The 17,807-nt window shown below is 46.9% G+C and overlaps 1 protein-coding gene across 5 annotated transcripts in view; it reads right to left on the bottom strand.

Annotated features, from left to right (window-relative positions):
* Positions 1 to 16,146, bottom strand: part of NKAIN4 (sodium/potassium transporting ATPase interacting 4) — a 54,518-nt gene extending 38,372 nt beyond the window's left edge. For 2 of the 5 annotated variants that reach the window (XR_003258069.2, XM_026092874.2), the window contains exon 1: positions 15,918 to 16,142. Coding sequence is in view for 3 of the 5 variants with exons in the window: in XM_026092874.2 (XP_025948659.2) it covers positions 15,918 to 15,971 (54 nt within the window). In the remaining 2 variants the exon portion in view is untranslated. Of the gene's footprint in view, positions 1 to 15,917 lie in introns of all 5 variants that reach the window. The other 3 variants (XR_003258068.2, XM_026092876.2, XM_026092875.2) reach the window with 3 other exon arrangements.
* Positions 16,147 to 17,807: the final 1,661 nt, after the last annotated feature.

The raw sequence follows: 17,807 nt of genomic DNA on the forward strand, positions 1-17,807 counted from the left end.
GGACCTTCCATTGCCAATCCCAGCACCAGCCCCTTCACCCTTCCCTTCTTTGCCACATCACAAAACAGAGCGGTAAACTCACCCTGCCTCCACGCCTGCATCCCCCAGATTCCAGCCCTGCCATGGCTTCTGGACATACAGGCTAAATCCTAGCACCGGCCAGGCACCCCGCTGCTGCTTGTTTCAGCTATTAATCTTACCTTGCCCTCCACATTTAGAGGAAGTAACTTTAGTCTAATAAACTGCTGGGAAGTCAGGACAGAGCAGATGAGCAAATACTGCAGAAGCGATCGGGTTTATATATCAAAACAGACCCAAGAGGCTTTCCCCTCTGCACATCATGGCAATATGCAGATAGTTTTCAGGAAAATTAGAAGCTGGGCATGTTTTAGCAGTTCGGATACAAATGGGCCAAGTGATTCGTTTGCATTTCATACAGGATATCGTCAATATAAAATGACTCAAAACTGTGACAGCTGACTTTCAGTAACAGTGTAGAACTATGCTGTGCAAAAAAAACTAACAACCTAAAATGAAAATGTGTTTATTTCAGTGCAAAAAGTACAAAAGGAAAATGTCCCTTGGATATTTATAGTTAAAAAAGTAACCATTTGTCAGCTGAAAAATAAATATCAGTGAAGAAATACTGACAAACTTCCACGCCTGTCATCAAAGCATTAAATAAGAGAGAAATGGGGAGAAAATAGCATTTTGGACTTGAAGATATTTAACAATCCAGCTTTCGGTTCCAGTAAAATGCTTTTGACAGGAAGAGTTTTAAACTGGAACAAACAGGAAACAACTATTTTGTTACAAATAGGGACCGTCAGAGGCTTTCAGGCCACGGCAGAAATTATCCAATAACCACACTCCCCACAAACAACTTCCCTTCTATAGAGTGGCTAGAAAATGAATCAATCACTATGGATTTTCATCTTCTGATTGCTTCACTGGAAGGAAATCAATTGTACTTGAATAATTGATTAATTACCTTAGTAATTACAGGTAACAAATCTAGATTCCGTTGCCTCCCTCTAGACCTGTAAAATAGGGTTTTTTAAGTTTTCCAGTCACGCTGGGAAGCAAAGCCAGTTTTGTGCCCCTCCATAGACTGATCCTGACCAAGATGCCACCCACCAGTTGCTCATCCCCTTGGCATGGCCCCCCCAGGGCATCCCCAGAGCTCTTGGAGGTGGGGGAACACTGACCGGCTCCTCGGCTTCTTCCTTCAGCTGTAACCTCCACTAGAGCATTACAGAAGGGAAAGTAGAGTTCCCGTCCTCTTTTTCTTAAGTGAATAAAAGCAAGAAAACGGAGATACATTAACTGCTCAAACAGATCAAAAAAGAAATACCTAAGTGGAAAGTTCAGGCACACACCTGAGGCTGAACCTCAGCCTCTCTGTTTCCCTGCTTGACCGAGCAGCTTGCGAAGCCCAGTCTGCCCTGGGCAGTCATTAAAGGGTAGCAGCACATGTCTGCTTCAGACTAGATCCAGTGCTAGAAATAAGTGCTTTGGGGTTGAGAGTCTCGGGTTCAAAGCGTGTGTATGAACCTTGACGGATGTCACTAAACCTGTATTTTTCTCATTCTCATCACTACCCAGAGAGGTTTGCCTGCAGAAATCAGATCATGTACTTGAGAAAGTTCACTTGAGAGAGGGTGCTATGTAAAGGAAGATCCTCATTAGGGATCTACTAGCAATCCAGATTCATACTAAAAATGCTAAGATTTAACAAGGCCTCTGACTTGTATTTACAGCACTGGCCATATTACTTTTTGTGTAGCATTCACTTTGCTTTTGCATTTCAGTCCAGGTAGATGATGAAATGAGACCCATGACATTCACATTAATGCAGGTTAGGCTTTCCAACAGTGTAAATAAGGATTCAGTACCTTTTAAAAAGCACTATTTTTAAAGGAAAGCCTTTTGAGTGAGGGCTGGAATGGGGTTATTTTCCACATGACCAAGCATCAAAAGGAGAGCAGCAGCCCAGTCCACACTCGTATCACCCTCCCTGAGTCACCCACTAGATAGATTTGTCACAAGGTGAAATAAGAGCAAGGCCTCAATTTATTATCATTTTCTACTTGTCCTCCTTAACGCAGTTCCTGCCAGGATGAGTTTGCTGTGGGAAAGTGGAATGAAACCAGGCCTTTCAGTTTGCTACTAAATAGGACTGGGGGGAGGCTGCCATGGGGGAGGGAAATCTTCCTCATTATAAAGGGAAAATGTGCAACACAGAGTTTTCGTCGGATGCTGCCCAGCCTTCCAATTAGGAAAGCTGAGACAAACAGTGGTGTTATTATATGTAACTATTTATACAATGTCACTCAGCCATTGTTTATTTTATGAGCATAATTTATCTCTTCTGTTGTGCTACTCAATTTGTTTGGATTTCCAGTCCGGTCGAGTGTCTCTGTTTTATTGTATGTATCTTTTGGCCTCCCACCAACCGACTCTCCAATTAAGTTTCCGAGAGTGTCTCACAATGGCCAGGCCCCTCCTGTGCTTCATTTTTCACATTACGTTTGCGTTCCCTTCATTTCTGCGCTATTCTCCCAGATCGGCTCCTGTCCCTCCCCTGCTGACTCGCTGCTCCTCAATGGCTCATGGTTTATTCAACAGCAAAGCTGAATTTCTCTTTTCCCTCTCTTTTTCTTTTCCTTTTAAATTAGAGGCTTGTCAATAGATGCCACTTTCAGCAGCCCTGGAGAATGAAGCTCTTTCATGACAAATCTGGACTGGATGACAGCAGTGCAAGAGTTTGGTGACCTTGCACGGACTGAACTCCTAACCACGGGGCGATAGCTCAGAAGCAGTGCACTCATGAACTCTTGTATCTCCTCTAACCACGAGAAGGGAACAAAGACTTGCCTTCTATTAACATGTGTTACAAAAGCTTCCTCCACACATTGCCCAGCGGCTCTGTCTTCCCGCTAATGTTATCACTCCCCTTGCAAGTGTGAGACGATTCCTCAGTCCCCAGAACGACTGTATCTTTGGCCTGTCCCTACACCAAACTTCTTGACCAGTTTTTCCAGGTCTTTTGATCTTCAGGTCTGTCTGCAGGGATTAGCTCAATAGAAAAGTGCTAATCCACACTATGGATATTGAAATCTTTGTTGCTTCGTTAAGTTATTTCAAAGAATTTTAATCTGGAAAGAGACTGGGTTGAACACTATTATTTTGAATGATCACAGTACCCGTGCCTTGACTCTTTCACTAGTGTAAATGTACTGCAGGAATAATAAGCGGTGTTATTCTCCTTAAGGTAGCAGGCTGGAGACTACTGCTCTTTCTGATATGACCTAGCAAAATCCCATTGAGTTCTCAGCCCTGGATTACAGCTGGACAAGGATTTTTCTGCTGCATTCCCATTCATTCTGACAGGACTAGTTTTCCCAAGATTTCTATTAGAAAATCTTTGTAGTGTCTCACCCCTAAACACTGGGACTCCACCTGAAATGCCCTTTGTTTGTAGGTTAGCATCCAAAACTGTGAGTGAGGAACTTTACACGGCCATGGGAGCCACCACGAGGAAAAGATTTGGCAGATGTGAAACTTGGGATGCTTTTCATTCGAGGAAAGCATCCTTTGGATAAGTGTTCTGCAAAGGAGTTTATGCCCTCCACCTCCTGTCACTATGAGCTGCTTCAGAAATTCATTGTACTTTAAACGATTCACTCAAGTATCCATTCAGTCCCAGTTCATAGATTGCAGAGCCTTTATTACACAGCCATATATTTAGCACTGGAATAGTTCTCAGCAGTTGTAACAGCTCTGTCATCTAAGAAATAAAACAAAGAGCCATTATTCATCAGAAGGGAGACATAGTCTTTATTGTCTGAAGCCTTGGCAGACTTTTCATATCACCCTATCTATCCTTTCAGGCTGTCACACAACTCAGTTTTAAGCCATTTCAGTGGCAGCCCTGGAAGTCTGAACGCTCCTGTAACTTCTCATATCTAGCTTTCCAGCTAATGTTGTTTTAAAACAACAGCAGGACTGATGCTGAGCACACTAAAGATAGCCAGTTACTTAAGACCAGGAAAGCTAACCTTTCCAGAAAAGCTTGAGGTAGATGTTAGTCTCTGCCTAGGTGAGTTAGGAATGAAAATCATGCAGGATTCCTTAAAAACAGGAGGAAATACAGTCATGGAGAAACAATGGATAAGCTTGTATTTTGTGCACTGATTATATCCAGAAGATCTGGGTTTGGGCTCTGGTTTGATGACAGAAATTTATGTAGACTAGAGGTTCCAAGAACGCACTGAGTTGTGCATACGAGCTGTCTTGACCTGGAGCACAGCAACCCTCTTGGGCAGTGCCATGGTTTCCTCCATGCATGGATGCTCAGAATGGAGTCAAAGGCATGCTCCAGATAGGTGCCCTGGATCTAGGCACCTGGGGGATTAGTACCTTGAGATGTACTAAGCATGAACCAACCCACTGTCCTGCCTTGAAGCTGTCCGACTTCCTCTGCGTCTCTGGGAAAACGCACTTTAGTTTTCTGGGCCAGAACATGCACCTCTCCAGTGCAAACAAGCCCATTAAATGCAAATGAAGCAGCATCATTCACAAAACCAGCTACCATCACTTTTTCTGAGGCCTCTGAGAGCATTTGGGAATCTGTTTGTGTCAGCACAAACGCACGATAAAGAGCACGCAGAGAAGATACGTCTGAGAAGGTGTTCTGCGTGGGCTCTCACCAGCTGCCTGCACAGCAAGGCAGGCCCATCCTTCCTTCCAATGCTTCCACACAGAATAATGAGATGGGAAATTTGAAGACCCAGAATCCTAAAAAGTGGCATATGCTTGAAAAAGAATTGCCCTTTCACAGCTTTGTAATTTGTTTTAAGACTGGCAATCACATCTCCAAACCCCCATGCTCACTTTCCTCCACATGCTCAAAAAGCAGAGGGCACATAACAGACCAACTGCGAACTCCTGTTACGCTTCTCCCAACACCCGCTCTCCTCCCTGCTGAACAGCCAGCAATCTCCCAGGCTAATTAGCCAAAATGTATTCCGAACATATTTAGCATTTCTGAGTAATTAGGATAATCAGATTTCTGCTGTAATTCTGCACATATACATCATAAGCAGGTGTATTGTCTTTCCCACAGTGCTGTCACAAAAAGCGCGTTGTCTACTGGACTTAGGGATGCCAGCCGCCTGTCAGAGCCCGTTCTTATCTCACACAGGGAAATCGGCTGCTAACAGATTACTAGTAGCCATGGGAAATTAGGAACTGGGCTTGATTTAGGTAGGTAGCCAACAGTTCAGATATTCATTCAAGCTATCTAAACGTACAAAATCTTCAAACCTGGCTAGAGATTTGGCCTTTCTCTTCCCAGTCACCAGGGAAGCACTGCAAGAATAGTTCTTCTGAGGTACAGTTAAATAGAGATGTTTGGTGCAGAACCTCAAAGGTGTTTTGGTTTCAGGGAAAGTGTAATAGTCCATTTGAGCTTGATGACTCACGTCTCAGATTGCTGTCATTCTTCACAAGGTTAATCAGCAAATATATCTAGACCTTGGCTCTCTGAGCCTGTTAGCTGGTAAACAAATATATATGGTCTCTGCCTCTCCCAAGGCCTTTAAGTAAAGGTCAAGGCCAGTCAGGCCAGGCCAGCTCTATCTTGTCTTGCTGATGCAGGGTTTTTGGTTCAGGAGGAGTTTCTCTCCAGCCCAGCTTCACTTAGTAATAACTCCGTCTCAAGGGAGCAGACAAGTCGTCTAGGTGCCCATAACTACATTCTTGTTCTGGTCCTTGGACGTTTGGACTTGGTGCTCCCACCACAGTGGGAATGTTTCCCTCTTAGTGGAGTATGAAGGGTCCAGCACCTCTGAAAGAGGGAAAGGGTACTCACAAACACCATGGCATGGAGTTAGGCACTTCTGAGTATTTAGACTATAAGTAATAAGAAAGAAAAGACCCTTGCACATACCTTCCACAAAAGGAAAAACATCTATCTATCTGCTGAGCTTCACATAGGAGAAAAGTTTGCTTGCAGAGTTTAGAGTACAACCCAATATGCTCCCCATATGAAGAAACCATTACAGGACCATTGCCACCAGGAAACAAAACACAGGATGACACTCTTACTGTAGTACTGTAGAAATAATGTCCAAACCTAGTAAATAAGAACAGAACCAACCTGGATTTAGATTCCTACTGATCTCCAGGTAGGTTAACCTTCTTAGCACTAAGACTGAGCTCTAGTTACTGCAGAGATAATTTTCAGGTAGAGCTGAAGACAGTGACAAACTGTTAATTGCAGTGAGGCTGTTTATCCGTGATGGATGAACACACCATACAGAGCACTCCATGCACAGTTACACTCAATATTTTGTAAGTTCTGTATGGGTAATAAAATACTCTGTCCCCTTCTTTAGTGCCCTCTATCTCACCTTCCCTGTTCAGCTGAAATGGCACTTAAAGATGAACTATCTTCAGGGAATAGCATTTGGAAAAAATAATTCAGCAGCAGTCAGTTTAATGGGTCCAAGGCTGTTGTAAGGGTCACCATGGACAAAGGACAGGTCCCTCTTCCCCAGAGAGGCGTCACAGGAGGCATGTTCCCAAGTTTGTGTACTCGCTGTAATTGTGTATTCATCTACGCACCAGGATTCACTTTTTTTAAGTGTAGTTAGCTCTTGAGGGGAATTTTAACTAAACTCTCCTCAGTAACGTTCAATTCTTGTTCTTTAATGTCTTTGATTAGGATGACTGGTTGCCCAAGTGCTCAGTAATGAAGAAGAGCATCTTTCTTGCTCACTTGCCAATTCTGACCTATCTTCCTTAGGTCAATGATGTCCCAAATCCCTCAAGAATGACATAATAATGGTGAAAAAGCCTTGGGGAACTGTGCTGAGAAAAGTGATCATGTCACAGAGCAATAGCCTTCTAAACCTGGGAGCCTGAGCTCACGGGCAGCTGATGGGGCTCTCAAGGCAACTGGGAAGCACAGAACAGTCCTGTGCAGATTCACTCACATCAGGGAAGTCCACAGCTGCCTTTCCTGTATCCTCTGAGAGCAGTGCAAAGGGGAATAAGTCTGCACAGCGAGGCTCTACCCTGAAGTGCAGAGCAGGATATGAAGGCTGGATGACCCACGTTCAGCCCTCCCATCCTGCCGACGGTGCAGCGAGGATTGCCTGCTGCAGCAATGAGGTGGCAATTTATACTCCCACACTTCTGGAAACTGGAAGCTGGAGGGGATGTCTGTGTCCTTGCCCCACTGGCACAGAGAAAGTGATGAGTGCCCTGTTATTCTAGAGTTTCTAGTGTTGGATGAAAGAATTGGAGAAGGAAAAATAAGGGAGAAAGCAGCTATTCTACTGGCCTGAGCATGGCTGGAGAGCAGGTGGAAAGCTGCCTGCTGAGCTGGCCAGTCACTGAGAGGTGGCAAAGGAAGCTGGCACAAGGACTCCCGACGTCTGCTTTCTCCAAGCAGGTGACGGAGGCAAGCTGTCGCCTTGATTCCCACAGTACATTTTCATTAAGGCATGGCAGATGGCAGTGGAGGTCACCATTTCCACACCATCATCCTCTCAGCCGAAAGGTGTCAGGGAATCTGACACCTCAATTACTAAAGCTGGATTCATCCAAACGATGTCCAGGAGGAAGGGGGAAGGGAGGACAGAAAAGCTGCTCTCAATTTCTGTGAGTCCTCACCTTTGAGAGAAAATCTGGGATGTGAGCTTCCCTGGTAAACAACATATTTGTGTCTAACATCCTGACACGGAAGCAGCTGTGCTGCGAACAAGCCACTGACACCAGGAAAATGGCAATTAAATCCTTGTGGAAATGAGACCAAAAAGCATTCCTTGGAAAAGAGTTGATGTAAATGAGCTACAGCGAAGTCCAGGGAGGACCTATTGATCTCATCCCAGCTGAGAACTGCTGCCTGTTCCTCTTTGGTCTGTGAAACTCAGAACATGAAGTGAAATAAAACTTATGTTCCTCACCTTAAAGGGACTTTCAGAAGTGGACCCTGGGCTCAGTTAATCCAGTGAGAAGCCAGAGAAACATCACCATTGACTTTTCTGTGTTTATCATGAAACACAGATGTGATACACTGATGAGAAACAGCATCTTTCTTGAAGCCCCATCTCAAAGATTTTTGTTAGGTATTTCAATGATTTCATTTTTTCTCATCCCTATTATTAATCCCTACTTTCCTGCTATTATTTTAGTATAATTATTTCTCTACTCTTTACTACTATTAATCCCTGCCTTCCTAATTCCTACTATTATATCTGGTAATAATACTGGCTATGAGAAGATGAAATAAGATTCTGACCCTCATCAAAGCTCAATAAACTAGCCAAGCAGAGTCATTTATTATTATTTTGAAATCTCATGAACCTTAAAGTAATATTATGAGTCTGGAATTACTATGAAATATTCCAGACTGGCAGTTTTGCAGGGCATTATTTACTAAATTTTCTTCAACAACAAAAATACCGAAAGTGTTGGCTTACAGAAAATAATACATTAACTCAGCCAGCCAATACACTGCAGGAACAGCCAAGCCTGCATTTTCCTTTTGAGGAGCTTTCCTCCTAAACCCCAATATTTGGGAGCAACAGCAGAGCTCCTGACATGGCAATGTCAAATATATTTGGAATATAAAAATTTCAGGGCACAAAACTCAAAAAAACCCTAACTTTTTTTTTTTTTGTGAGACTTTTCAACTTTGTGATGGAAAGAATCTTGAAAACACTTCTGAAAAGTTAAAAATATTTGGGGTTTGGCGCAATAAAACCCCCATCATTTTCAGCAAATACTGCTGAATGCCAGAGTATTTTTATTTTTTGGCCAGAAATGTCCTTTTTTTCCCCTCATGTTCCAGAGGTGGGGAATGGAAGAAGAATGTGCTACTTCTGAGAAAAAAAAAAAAAATCTGTGAAACTTTATACTTTGTTGAAAACTCTATTTTCTACCAAACTAAAATCCAGATACAACATATACAGTCAGGTGTACTCATCACATCTTCTCCAGCATGGGAGGGGTGGAGACAAAGGGAACTTCACAGTCATAAGGACATTAAATCACAAATTATCTCTCTTTTGTAAGAAAGAAAGATCCAGTTCTACTGACCTCAAACCCAGTGACACATTAATGGGAAAAGGGGATGCTACAGCTGGGGTACTTGGAGCTTGTTATATCGTCTGTGTTTTTTTGAGTGCTCAAAGAGCAATGGGCTATTCCAGAGTTTTCCTGGAGTAAAAGAGACCACAATCTGGCCTTTGTTTTCTAGTTTATCCTCCAAGAATTCCTACTCGAGGGCCCCTATAGCAGATTCTTGGAAAAGCTCCACCTTGCACCCTAGCCAAAACGATCTTAGTTTCCGTATATTATTAGCACACAATGGAGCAACGTCAGCCCTGCTCCGGGAACGTCCCCGTGCTGCGCGGGGCTGCTGGCAGGCGCCGCGCTCCCGGCCCCTCGGCCTTCCCTTAACCCCACACCGGATTCGGCTCCGTGCCGGGGGAGAGGCTCGCTGCAGGGGGAACGGCGGCTCCCTGCCCTCCTGCACGACCCCGGGGATCACGCGGAGGAAAAGGAGAGGCCAAGCGGCAGAGCGCGGCCCAGGCAGAGCAGAAAGTGCTCAGCCAAACGTGCTGCATCAGCTGAAATACGGAGCCAGGGCTCCGAGAAGAGATGACTTCAGTACCATCCTGCCCTCAGCTTTCACTAGGTCTTGGCGTGGAAAAAAAAATCAGTTGACCAAAACCAAAAATCTTTGTCCGTTTCTCCCAGTTGACCCAATTCCACCCAATTCCTCTATGCTGAACGTCCTGTTACTCCTAGGACCTGTGAGAGCCAGTTCAGCAGGGAACGGTGGGAATCAAGGAGAAAGGAGAGCAGAACGGCGGCCAGGGCACAGCCTGGCCAGCTTCACCCTCTGTGCACACAAGTTTCAGAGGCTTCTACCTTTCTTGGAGATGTTAAAAAAATCAGGCTGTGGGACACTTCCCAGTGAGGTTCTAGATTTCATTATAAATTTGATAAAATAAGCATCAGTATTATTTAGATCATCTAGGTTAAAATTCTATTAGAAAAACAATCCTGCAAAGCAAATTTACGGGTCTGCACGCTACAGTTTAAACCACAGCGCAAGACTATCTCAGAAGAAAACTCCTGTCAGGCACTTCCATGCCTTGCACTCCCAGTCCATCTGGAGCGGACTAGCAGCTCGTGAAAGAACCAAACCACACTGCTGCCAAAACATCTTCGGAGAAAGCAGTGCAAAGGGACTGATTTCTGTCTTGGTCTTTGCCAAATTTCTTTCCCGGTCTGAAAACACTAAATAGGTTTCGTGAGAGGACACAAAGGAACTGGATTCCTGGGAGTCATTTGCAACCTCTGCCACCGTTTTGGGAAACACGGATGTGGACTGCCTGGCAAGGCGAAAGACCCGGTGCTGCACATATCCCCAAACCCTCTTCCCCTGTGCTGCTCAGAAGCTTTTGGGCTAAACCACTGTGCTACAGCGTTACTGACTCCAGCTGCTCAGAAAAAGAAAAAAAAAAGAAAAAGAGAGAAAGATTTCCTCATGCAAAAACTCAACTTTTTGTAAGAAAAGCCCCACGACTCCAAAATTAAAAATGTTTGCTAGCGCAGCAAACATTTGCCAGCACATTTTTGATTTTTCGCCAAAATATTCTTGCCAAAACTTTGGAGAAAAACTCAGAATTGTCTATGGAAAGCAGATACTTCTCACGAAAATATTCATTTAGTCAAATTCCCAGGTTTCTACTGAAAGTCCATTTCAGCGGAAAATGCTGACGAGCTCTATTATTGGCACGGCTTTACTTTTCCTTTGTCTGGAACAGACACAGAGAAGACAGCATCTGTCAAACGTAGTCTTTAGGCTTATATTATTATTTAGACTGGAGCATTGTTCGAGGACTTCAGGAAAGGTTCGAGCCATCATTGTGCTAGGTGCTGTGCATATGCACGAAAGACAGCCCCTTCCCCAGAGGGATTATAATTTAAGCACAAAATCTGAAGAAGACAAGCAGATGGGCAGAGCACAAGGTAGCTGTGGAGTGGTTCTGATCAGCATGATGAGCAGGGGGACACTGCGCTCATCCCTGCACCTGCTCTTCCTTTAACGCTCCGTGCTCAGCCATACCACAGCTGTGTGAGCTCAACGCTCCCTCAGGAGATGCATCAAGCTGCCCCGGCTCCCGAGACAGCTGTAGAGGAGGGGTGAGACAGGCTCTGCCTCTCCTAGGCTGCCTCCAGTTCAAAATGTCCCTGCGATGGAGAAGAGAAAGCTGTTTCCACAGCCCCCAAAGTGCAGAAGCCGCAATGCTGCTTGCTCCTACCTTGGGTAGGAAGATGCTCTGCTGCCCTCCTTCTCGCAGGCCCATGCAGCAGCGCCTGATTACGAGATCTAGCAGATAGCGGGCTAGGGAGCCCGCAGCGTATCAGACATTGTCCATGCCCCAAGGAAAGCCAGAATTACAGCAAACAGGCACTCGGTCTGGAATTCCCCAGAGAATCCGGGCTTTGAAGATAGAGGCCCCAACACCAGGCAGAAAGCCAGGGTCCATTTATGAATGCAAATGTTATCAATATGGGGGTGAATATCAGGACCTAAAACCAGCATTGGAGCCAGATTATCCCTACAAGCTTAGGAGAGAAGGGGAGGGCACTTACTGGATCGACTATACCTATTTTCACTTGTGCTGTTTTTGCCCAGATTCTGTCTTGCCTGACAAGCTGTGCAATCCCGAATGCCTGTCTGCCACGTTCCCCTTCTGCCCTGACCCCAGCGTGCTGTTCCGCACTTTATGTCTTGATCAGACTGACACGGCCACTTAGATACAGGAAAGAGTTGTTAGAGAAGGATCTGTGCTGGTTTCAAATAGTTTCCAGAACTGGTCACCCACTTCTGTAAGAGATTAAAAAAGCATTGGCGAGAAGGGAGTGAGGGAGAGAGAGCGCATGAGAAAATAAATAAATAAAGGTATATAGTTACTTTTGGTTAGGCTCAATACACAGTCCCGTCCCGGGGCGCCTTCCTCTGTGCTCATTTCAAGTATCAGTCATTTTTTCCATTAGAACCCCTTATTCTAAGGGGATTTATAATGTATCTGTAAAATTGTCTCCAGGCTTTGCTTGGCATCTGAGCTCTCAATCCATGGACAGAATGTAAAGAAACTACAGTTGTTTGATTTATTGGGACAGGGCACAGGGAGGGAGGGAATTTTTCCATGCGCGGCTTGGTGGAAATAAATTCACATGGCGCCTTCAGTGCGCAATCACTTACTACTCTAGGAAATACACTGCTTGGGTGCAATCTCCTGCTGCCAGAGAGGAAGGGAGGAAAGGAATGATTTTTAAAATATTCTCCCTATCTGAGACCCAGCCCCTATTTGTGCTTCTCACCACGACCCACCCAGTCCACAGTCCTCTTTGGCCCTGCGGGTGCGACGCTTTCTGTCATACTGCAAAGGTTCTCAACTCCTGCCCTTGGCAAACCTTTTCCAGCCCTAATTTCTGTAGGGTGCATTTCTTAACCCTCCACAGAGGCCCCCGCAGAGTCCAGGTGTTATTCTCCTACTGATGAGGCCTATGCCCCATTTAAGTGTTAATAATGGTGCTTAATATGCCAATGCACCGAGGTAGACGGCTGTTGAAGTTTTTCAACATGGTATGAAATTGGTGGGGTCAGAAATGCATTTTTTATTTCCCCTTTTCTGGCAGATCTTGGGCAGGAGGCTGTGGTGTGCAAAAACTCCAGACTACAAACAGCTCTTCACCTTGCTGAAGGTCCTTCTCTGTGCAGCAGCTGAGACTAAGCTCATCTGCAGGGTGGCCCTGATTTGGCAGTTCACCCAACCTATTCCAGAAGAATAGGGGATCAATCGGGAAGAACGGGAGGATTTGGGACAGTGATACACACTGTGAGCAAAGGGAGGGAGAGCCAGGATCTTCTCACAGCCTCCCTTCCGCGGCACCGATCAGCTCAACGGCAGGATCCTAACTTGGACATTTCAAGGCAACAATAATCTAAAATTGGAACTCGGCAAATTATTCATTCAAACTACAGCCTTCCCTTCCCCCCTTTTGATTAGCAAACCACCGGGGAGTCAGCCCTGATTTTCCTCAGACAGCCGCGAACGGCTCTCCTTGCCCGTCTCCGCCACGAGCTCTTCGCCTGTGAGGGGCTGAAGATCTAGTTGGTATTCGCGTTGCGTAGCAGGTCATTGCATTCACATGTTGTTCTGCGCTCTGACTGGATCACAAACTTTTTCTTTGGGAACATATACGGCAATGATTAATATGTTTGTTTTCTGCCCTTTCTCCAGGCAAGCACTGAAACTGCAGTTTGCAAACACTCTCCCATACACCCGCTCAACTATTTGCACCTAATAATAAAACAATCTCCAAACACCAGTGCAATCCTAATTCTTCATTTTGTTTTTTGGGAGGTTCTTTTGTTTTTCCATTCATCATATATAAAGAGCCCCAATGAAGCCTAGACGAACAGACATCAGAATACATAATTTCCAGTAAAGAAACATAAGGTGTGCTGCAAAACTGGAGCTGGAAGTCCAACCGCTGAAATCCTCTCCCCATTTGAGCCAGAGGCAAAACCTTCATTGAGCATAGAGGAGCTGGGATTTCACCCCTGGGACTTCAGTAGTGGCAGACCTGATGCTTGGTGACATACAGGGAAGAATACGAAGAGTTCAAAGTATCAAATGAAGAAGAACAGAGACATAAGAAGAACAAAGGAGGTTCACGCCATCATAATTTATTGATGATCCTGGCCTGATCACTTCAATGCTTTGTATTAACCGAACCCATCACGAACAGCAGCTAGTTCTGCAGGTCACTTGGCTGCACTGATGTGTAAATGATGTGACCATTTAAAGACAAAGTTTGCAGAAAAAAAAAAATCAGGCTAGATCTTGCACTCACCCAGGCACTTGCTGGGAACCAGCCAGGATCTCCTGACCTCACCCCCCTTGGAGCAGAGCTCCAGGAATTCCCTCCCCATAGTTCACATTTTTCCAACTCTACCAATTCACCCAGCAAGTGCCATGGGAAATCGCTAAGGCTGAAGCATCCCAACTTGCTTAAGAATGAGCCAAACCGATTCTTTTCTTCAAGGAGGAGGGTCTTAAGGAAAATAAAATGCTGGGGGTTCTTTGTCCCCGTATCTTGGATACGAGAAAACTCCCACGCTTGTCAGAAATAAGAGCAGCACCAGCAGCTCGTGGGTTTTTTTCTCTTCTTATTCTCCTTTGTGTGTGTGTGTGTGTGTGTGTGTGTGTGTGTGTGTGTGTGTGTGTGTGTAAGAGAGAGGGAGAGGGAGAGTGTGAGAGTGCTTTAAAGCAGGATGACATACTGATGGGTTTAAGAGACAGTCAGCTTTCAGCTACCAATTTCAAATGTGATGCCGGGTACAGCTTTTCTTCTGTGATCACGGGTGAAAAATCAAAGAAATAATCCAGCAGACTAAATATACTCCCCAGCCATTCAACTCACTCATAAAGACGCTTGCTGATATGCTTTGTGCAAAAAAGCAACACAACTTCTCTTCCCTATTTTGTTTAACTACAAGCCAAGTCTGCCATCCACACCTCCTGACTGTGCTAGTCGCAGTTCACAGCACTGCACTCCCACCCTGTTCCCCTCCAGTTCTAGGCTGCTGGTTTTCATTTAAAAACGAGCCGATTCCAGTTTCTTCTAATGAGAGGTTCTCCCCTACCTTCGGGGAAGTGCTCACTCACTGCCTCTTCACAGCAAATAAACTCCTGTGGCAGTAAACAACTCCAAAACAAGGAGTTTTAAGTAGATCACCCCTTGGCACCACTTCACTGTTCAACAGAACTTAGGAGAAAGCGGGTCTTCTCCTCCACATTGATAATAGCCCAGAATAAAGCCAATTTAGATAAACTAAATGAAATTAAGTATATACATGCTGTCATTTCCTTTTTAAGGCTGGAGAAGCCCTGGAGCCTATTAGCTATTGACAAGAAGGGGACCCTCCAGATCCAGGCTGGATGCACAGACCCTCGTCAAACAACCAGACCTTTGTTTATCCCTGCTCTGCACTGACATGGACGCGGATGTCATGGGGACTGGGAATCTGTACCCACAGGGATGACACTTTCTGAACACCATTAACTTTTATATATATATATACATATACACACACACAAAATAACAGCACTTCATCACGAGAACGCTTTAAGCAATTACTCCCAAATCTGCACAGACCCCTCCAGTGCAAACGAGCGGGGTGGGATGCGGACGCCTTAAGCGAGTCCTTTCTTGCAGCCTTGCATAAAAAAAGCTGAAGGTACCGATATGTTTCAGCACGTATGAACTTTGGTTTGGTTTTGAGTATCGCCGCCAAGCTTGCTGGGATTCCTTTAACGGACCGATTTTTTTTAGTTTTATTTTAGATAAGCCACAGACTTAAAAGTTAAGGGCTCTTTTACGTATCCCCGAGTTTTAAGAAGATCGGTAAACGCCTCTGCGTAGCAAAGCCGGGAAGCCGGAGCGCCTGGCAGCGCAGGCGGACATCCAGCCCACCTCCCCCCGGAGAGCCGGCGCCGAGCTGGAAGTTCAGCCGGCACCGGAGTGTTTAGCGGCCCCGGTGGCACCGGGACCGGCCGCCCGGCGCCGGCAGGGCAGCGGGCACGGCGGGGCGGGGGGCTTTTGTCCCCAGCCGGAGGCTCCTGCCCGTCCCGGGAGCCGAAAGCCCCCGCCGCCCTCGTCCTCCGCAGCCGAGCGCACCCCGCTCAGCCCGAGCGCCTCGCCGCTCCCGGCCGCTGCCCCGGGGACCCCCGGCCCCGCCGCACCCATCTCCGCCGCCAAGTTCCCTCCGGCGGCAGCCGCGGGTCGCGGCTCGCCGGGGCAGCGCGGCCACTTACCAGCTGCAAAGTGCAGAGGAAGATCAGGGTGCAGCGGCCGGTGCAGCATCCCATGGTCCCCGAGCGCGGCGGGGCCGCGCTGCCCCGCGGGGGGCGAGAGCGGGGCAGGGGGGACCCGGCAGCGGGGGAGCCCGGCTCGCTGCGGCCCCGCCGCCGCCGCCCTGCGGCTCTGCGCCCCGCGCCCGCCGCAGCTCCGCTCGCCGCCGGCAAGCAGCGAGGTCGCGGCGGCTGCCGGAGCCCCTGCGGGAGCCGGGGGGGCGGCGGGGAGGAGGCAGTGGGGCCACAGCTTAAAAGGGCAATGCCCCGCCGGCGGCTGCGATCGCAAAGCCTGGCGGGGGTTGCGGGGGGGCCGGGGGGGGAGGCTCGCTGCCGGCTGGGGGTTGCCCCGCTCCCCGCCCCCGGCAGCCCCCCCAGGCCCGGCGGGATGCTCCTGCCCCCCCTGCAAAGGGGAGCCCGCCGGCAGGAGCCCCCTCCTCCCCGGGAGGCTGGGCCAGGCGGAACAGCCGGCGGCGGCTCCTTCTCCCCCTGCGAGGGCTCCCGGGGCAGCCCCGGGTGCGTCCCAGCGCCGTCCCGGACAGCGCTGGCTCTGCTGCTGACGGGGTGCCCGGTATGTGCCGGCCAGGAGGCCACAAACAGCCTATAGGGCATCCTGCGGGAAGGGGATCGGGACCTTTTCTCCCCCCCCCCCCAACTCCCATCATCTTCCTCCCTGTGCAGCTGTTGGGCTGCTCACACCAAAATCATTAGCCCCAGAATCAGCCTGAAATGCAGTGCTCCTTCCCGTAAACTTTGTCAGCTACAATGTGCATGGAAGACACACTCCGAAAAGGCGATAATACAAGGAATTCATTAAAATGCATGTTTGTGGGTATTTTAATGCATATACCCAGCTTTGTGTATAAATCACATCTGAATACGAGCAGAAGAACGTAGGGGAGCATGTCTCTTTTTCCTTAGAGAGCTCCTGCCAGAAGACCATCAAAGCACCAAGCACCATATTCTGCTGTATAGCAGAAGCAAAGCAAGCCAGTCTGCCTAAATTGCGAACGGTAGAGCAAATGAACGAGCACACGTTCCCTCCATGAAAGCACAGTGCTGTGCACAGGAAAGCGCAATCCCCCTCCTTCACATCCCTGAGTCCAAGAAGGAAGAGGGATCACATCACCCCTCCCTGCCGCATGCATTTTCGGTCAGGCCCAAGGAGCAGCTCACACACACACTGCGACTGGGACAAACTTGTTGCTAAGCTCCAGCACAACAGGATACGAAGCTTTGGAAAAGACCCGTTTGGTCACAATGGCGACTTCGAAACTTCCAGTGAATCCGATGGCTGCGTGACAAAGTTTGCTCTGCTACTCTGAGACTGTTCTTTCTTCCCCTGAAGCAAGTCAGGGTTCTGCTCTTGCCCCCAGAGCAGGGTGTGACTTTGGTACCTTGAACGACCGATTCCTTTAAATAAGCGTGCAACACTGCTCATCACAGTGGTATTGAAATGAGATGGTACCTGAAATGACAGAGGATCTATCATTCTACTCCAGGAAAGCATTGCTGGATTATACTCTAAGGAAGTAGGATTCCTCCGAAAGTACTACGAATCTTAAAAACCTCATATTAACATTATTGTTATTCAAATCAGCCGTAAGGAAAAAGAACAAACAAACAAACAAGCAAACTCTGAATACCTAAGACTAGGAGACAGACTCTAAAATGATCATAAATCTCTCTGGTTTTAAATGGTAAAACATATTGATTATCTGACCTGTGCACTGAGCATAATCAGTGCAGCAATTAATGCAGTCAGATACAATGAAATACATCTTATTACAGGTGAAAGGGATACACCCAGAGAAGAAACCAATTTACTTCACCCAGAAAACTGTGGATTGAAGC

The sequence above is a fragment of the Dromaius novaehollandiae genome, chromosome 16 (assembly GCF_036370855.1).
Source record: "Dromaius novaehollandiae isolate bDroNov1 chromosome 16, bDroNov1.hap1, whole genome shotgun sequence".
Classification (NCBI taxonomy): Eukaryota; Metazoa; Chordata; class Aves; order Casuariiformes; family Dromaiidae; genus Dromaius; species Dromaius novaehollandiae.